Source organism: Fragaria vesca, linkage group LG1 (assembly GCF_000184155.1).
Source record: "Fragaria vesca subsp. vesca linkage group LG1, FraVesHawaii_1.0, whole genome shotgun sequence".
In the NCBI taxonomy this organism is placed as follows: Eukaryota; Viridiplantae; Streptophyta; class Magnoliopsida; order Rosales; family Rosaceae; genus Fragaria; species Fragaria vesca.
Genome location: NC_020491.1, coordinates 16,107,422 through 16,113,586, shown reverse-complemented (window position 1 = coordinate 16,113,586; position 6,165 = coordinate 16,107,422). Strand labels below are relative to the sequence as shown.

General features: G+C 35.6%; 1 protein-coding gene across 1 annotated transcript; it reads left to right on the top strand.

The window, feature by feature from the left end:
* Window positions 1-2,627: 2,627 nt before the first annotated feature.
* On the top strand, window positions 2,628-4,189 carry LOC101295571. The gene is made up of 2 exons (XM_004289376.1): window positions 2,628-3,299; window positions 3,689-4,189. Exons 1-2 carry the CDS (start codon window positions 2,628-2,630, stop codon window positions 4,187-4,189), a joined length of 1,173 nt encoding a protein of 390 aa, XP_004289424.1.
* The last annotated feature ends 1,976 nt before the right edge of the window (window positions 4,190-6,165 follow it).

Sequence of the window (6,165 nt, the reverse complement as noted above, 5' to 3'; positions counted from 1 at the left end):
GCTTTTGGGATTTCGCTTGATTTCTCTTGGTTTGCTTGGCCACTGATGTTTGGAGGTTAAGGTAGGGAAAACATAATTTTCTTTATAGCTTTGATTCTCTATGTCAATGTTTGGGTGTGATTGTTTGGTTCCTCTAGGAATTTCATCTGCTCATCTTGAATTTTCGAGTTTGAGTATTTAATACTATGTTAATCTCATTTGTTCGAATTGATAATAATATATCTTGATGCTATTTACTATTTCTTTCTCAATGTGTACAATTGAACGATTTCTAAATTCAAGTTGATGTTCTTTCTTGTCCTATCCTAAAGTTTCTTCATCTGCTATCATCAATTGAAATAGCTTATGCTGGACATAGTAAAAGTAGTTACTAAAACTATATTATTGTCTTGTCATCCACAAATAAAGCTTTATCATAGAAGAACTTATATATGTAAACGTAGTTTGGCTCCTTTTAGCTGGTCTAATTTCTATTAACATAATTCTATCAAGTCCCAAAAGAATCTTTGTTCTTGATATTTATTTCTCAAAGTAAAGTGGACTTGATTTCCAGCCGTAGTGAACAGCTTTTAAACATTTAGAGAGAGATATATCCATTCTTTGTTATTTTATTCTCTTGAAACAATTTGATCATATTGAATAAGCTCTTTGATTTCAATGAAATCCCATCTCCACTTTCGGTTACTAGAAAGACTTTGTCCATTTGCTTGTTAACTTCTTTCTATGCACCAACTTCTACTCACAACAAAGATTCCTCGAGTATAATGACTGCAATTGTGTCATCTCCAAGACCTTATTGATATCTTGATCATCTCTACTCAGTTTTCAAAGTAAAGCAAAACTTCTTTGTTTAAATTATAAGACTTGGTATGGCTATGCTTGATTCTATTTCTTATCCTTATATCATGGTGGCTATGTTTGGGTGTGATTGTTTTGCTTCTTCTATAACTATATTGATCTGTTAAGATTTTAGGGTAGCCATCTTCCTCTTTGTTCACTTCTAATAACAATAGAATTCTAATCCTTATTGGTATCTTCTTGTCCTTGTACGAATCCTCTTACCAAGTTTTCTATGTTGATCAGTTGAATTCTGATTCGAGTTGAATCGATAAAAGTAATCCTTGTTGTTGCTACCATCTCTTTCTCAGTGGGTACTGTCAAATGATTACTGGATTGAGAGCAGATGTTCTTTCTTATCTATATTCATATATTTGATTAGCTATTATCAATTTGGAAATAGCTTTTGCTGGAAGTTAATGCACAGAAACTATACTATTGTTTCCTTTCTCTTTTCAAAACAAAGCTTGGCCATAGAGAATTTGCATACATGTTTCCAGGTTTATCTCTTTTGCTGAAAGAAGAACTTTTTCATTGTTTATTACACAACCCTACTAAGTTTAGAAAGAACCCTTAACCTTGATATCTATCCATGTAAAATCATCTTGATGTTCAAATTTATTGTCTTTGGTTGTTTGGTTTGTGCTATGATTAATTTGGGCATAGGTGTATTGGACCATAAAATATATGCAAGTTGGAATCCCAGAGCCACCCCATCTCAACAGTATTAGCTGCAAGTTTTGGTTTAGAAAATTCGAGACTCTTTATTTCTATCTTTCCCAACTAAGTGAATATTATAGCTTTCGCCTTTTTAACAGATTAGTCTTCTTTTGATTCTTTGGAAAAGTGGTGTCTTTTTTGCGGAACACAATTGTTGTGGCTGTCTCTAAATCTGAACTTGTTTTATTATTGATGAAGTCTTGTGTTTCTCATCTCTATGTTCTGGCTTTAATGGGTTTTTGTTGTTGGTTTTAGATTACAGTTGGATGATTATCACGTGAACGCTTGTTATTGAAGAGCTCTATGTCTTTAGATTTGGCATCTTGGCCTGATATTGTTGCTTGTTTGTTAGAGGAGTAATTTTGGTAAGTTATCATCCCAAAAGTTTTGTATTTTCTGAATGCAATGTCTATTGAATTTTACTTGGATGATTCTTTGTTGTGCTTCTATGTTTATTGTGACTTTTTTTTATATTTGTGAAAATGCTATATATCTATATTCAGACTATTTGTTTAGCATAGCTTGTATCTTATGTTTTAAATTTCGGTTTTCTAGCTATTTGTGAATGGCTGGTTTTGTGTAGTTTTGAAATGGGATTTTGAATTGCTTTAGTGTTCCTAGCTCTTTTGTTTATACTTAGATGGATGTAGTGAATTTGCTTATTCATGTTAACTAGTTAGATATATGGTTGGTGGGCGTATATTTGTCAACTCGTTTGATTTATGTTTGTGCAGATGTAGACATGCTCTTTGTCTTTAGTTCTAGTTTTTATTAATTACTCTATGTTAATATATCTGTTAATACTCTATGTCTTTATACTCATGTTTTGTTGTGTGAAATAAGAAACTAACTTTAGAGGGGTCAATATAGTATAGGATTAGATGTTAACAGTTTCATAGTTGAATTTTCAAATTTTATTAACTTTTGTGAAAATTTTACTTAATTATGTTAATAAGACAACATTTATATGTTGGCTGATACTGGAATTTAGTAATTTCTGACTTTGGAGGTAAACCCTAACCTTTTAACTTAGGTGGATTCTCTCCAAATCATTTGATTTTGCAGACAAAATGGATAAGTCATGGATGCATGCTGATAGGAGATCAAAAGAGTTTGAGTTAGGATTTGAAGAGTTTCTAAAGTCTGCTGAGTCTAATGTTGTTAACACAGAAAAGATTTCATGTCCTTGCATGAATTGTTGCAATATCGATGGATTTTCTGTGGAAGTTGTTAGGGATCATGTATTCTATTATGGTTTTTTAGAGAGTAATAAGGTGTGGAGGTGGCATGGGAAATCTATGTATGATAATGGGGCTGAATCTGAATCTTTTCATGGGGAACCTGGGATGGGGGAGAACGATGCAAAAATAGGAGAAGGTGAGGATGAGGAGATGTCCGAAGACTCTAATGAGTTTTTAAAGTTCGTAGAGGATGGAGATCAACCTTTGTACCATGGTTGTGACCATACAACCAAGATGAATTTTCTGGTTGAGAGTTTTATTTGGAAAGCAAAGCATGTAGTGAGCGATGCTTGCTATGGAGACTTTCTGGAATTCATTAAGGGTCTGTTTCTTGAAGAAAATCTTGTTCATTTGACGGTGAATGATGCTAGAAAGACATTTAGTGTTTTAGGGATGGACTACGAAAAAATTCATGCATGTCCTAATGACTGCATCTTGTATAGAGGAGAAAAGTATAAAGAAGCTGATGTTTGCCCAGACAGTGGTGTTTCAAGGTGGAAAGTGGGTAGGGATAATATTATGAAAAAAAATGTACATGCGAAGGTTTTATGGTATTTTCCACCAATCCCCAAGTTCAAAAGGTTTTACCAGTCAACCAAAACTGCTAAGAATCTTACTTGGCATGACTGGGTAGAAAGAAAGATAAGATGATGCGACACCCAGCTGATTCTCCTACTTGAAAATTACTGGACAATAAATATCCTAAATTGAGTAGCGACCACAGAAACCTTAGATTAGCTCTATCTTCGGATGGATTTAACCCGCATAGTATGCAAAACAGCATGTATCCATGTTGGCCGGTTATACTAGTCACATATAACCTGCCTCCATGGCTTTGCATGAAAAGGAAGTTCATGATGTTGACCTTGTTAATATCGGGACTGAAGCAGCCCGATAATGATATCGATGTCTACTTGCAACCACTAATAGATGAATTGAAACTGTTATGGAATGAGATTGAGGGAGTATACGATGCATATAGAGGGGAGTACTTCAAACTAAAAGCAGTGCTTTTCTGGACTATTAATGACTTTCCCGCATACGGGAACTTGTCTGGAAGCATTGTAAGAGGATACAATAGTTGTCCAATATGTGTTGACCAGACTCGACCTCATAGGTTAAAGAAAGGTAATAAACTTGTTTTCATGAGGCATCGTCTGGGACTACCCAGACATCATCCATATAGGAGACAAGCTGCTGCTTTTGACAACACCGTAAAGGAGGACCTAGCTCCTGTACCATTGACCGGAGAGGAGGTGCTTGCTAGAGTAGAGGGTCTGAATTGTGAGTTTGGGAAAAGGGAAGAGTCTACTCCTCGTGTAAGGATTGTTGATGACCAAGACAGACCTTACTGGAAGAAGAAGTCTGTATTCTTTCAACTAGAGTACTAGAAAGATATTCCGGTACGACATAATCTCGATGTCATGCACATTGAAAAGAACTGCTGTGACTCAATCATTGGTACGCTGCTGAACATTTCAGGAAAGACAAAAGATGGGGTTACAGTGCGTTTAGACATGGTGGCTATGGGAATCAGGACCGAGTTAAAGCCAGATGTCAATGGCAAGCGAACTAAATTGCCTTTGGCTGCTTGGAATTGTAAGCTTGATGAAAAAAAAATAGTGTGCGGGTCTTTTTTTGGGATGAAGGTTCCTACTGGATTTTCGTTAAACATAAGGAATCTTGTCTCTATGGAAGATTTGAAACTGTCTAAACTAAAATCGCATGATTGTCATGTTGTGATGCAAGTTCTTCTACCTGTTGCATTATGTTCTATTCTTGAGAAGCCGGTAAGATATGCGATCATCAGGTTCTGCCTTTTCTTCAAGGCAATATGTGCTAAAGAGATTGACGTTTCGAAGCTAGAACAGATGCAAACAGATTTGGTGGTTACCGTTTGCCAATTGGAGAAGCACAGACCCTTCATTTTTTGACGTTATGATCCATCTAACAATGCATCTAGTGAGAGAAGTTACGCTTTGCGGTCCAGTATTTTTTTGGTGGATGTATCCCTTTGAGAGGTACATGAAAGTCTTCAAAGGGTGGGTCAAAAGTCAAAGGCATCCAGAGTGATGCATAGCAAAGTCTTACGTTGTTGAAGAGGCGGTAGAGTTTTGTGCTGAGGGATTGCTAAATGATGCTTTCACTGCTGGTATGCTAGAAAATTCAAAACCAGAAGTCTTTCATGCGTCCAACCTGTTATCAGCTCCTACTATGGTTTCAATCTATGGCAAAGAGATGGAACAAGCACATATGTGTATATTGCAGAATACAGAGGATGCAAAAAGTTATTTCAGGTAAGTTTTCAAATTTAATTATTTTCAGTTTTCCTTCATTCCATTAATTTATAATTCTTTTATTTAAATTGTTGTTGTTGTTGTGTAGTGAACATATGAATTGTTGAAGCTTCTTCATCCAAGGTTTGCCAAAGATGAAAAGTGGCTGAAGGATAAACAAAACCAGACCTTTTCGGCCTGGTTGAAGGAGAGTGTATGCGATTTCCTACTAGACACTTTTGTTATGACTAAAACGAGACAAATTTCAACTTTATGCTAATGTAATATATTGATTTGCAGGTCTTAAATGAACAACAAAATCCTGAAAATACTGTTTCAGTAACAATAACATGGATGTCAGCCAGACCAAATAATGTAGTGGCAACCTTTAGTGGATACAAGGTTAATGGTGTTGAGTTCTACACTAAGCAACGGGACAATATGAGATCAGTGCAAAACAATGGTGTTTCTTTGGTTGCTGATGTAATGCTGGTTTCAAGTGCAAAGGATAAAAATCTCAGACATGATGATATGGACTTCTATGGTGTCATACAACACATATGGGAGGTGGACTACTACAAGTTTAGGGTGCCATTGTTTAAATGTGATTGGGTTAAGAATGTTAGGGGCATCAAGGTAGATGAACAAGGGTTCACATTGGTAAATTAATTTGAATAGGAAAGGGCATCTTAATGATCCTTTTGTCTTGGCTAGTCATGTTAAGCAAATATTTTACATTGAGGATCCCCTTGATCCTCAAGTCAGTGGTAGTAAGGGTTCCAGATAGAGACTACAGAGGGTCTGATTTGGATGAGCAAGAAGGCGTCCACGTGGAAGAACAAGCATTTAATTTCACAATACCATTCGTTGAGACTTTTGATGATATAGATGGTGATCAGGATAGTAATTACATGCGTCTTGGGGATGAGACAATATGTGTTGAAAGTTAAATTAGTGGTATAAGGGAAATAATATTGATGTGTTAGCTGGAGTACCTCATATTGTTTTTGTTTGGTTTGTGTTTTGAAGAGTGCCTCATATGTACTGATGTGTTTTATTATATATATATATATATATATATATATATATAG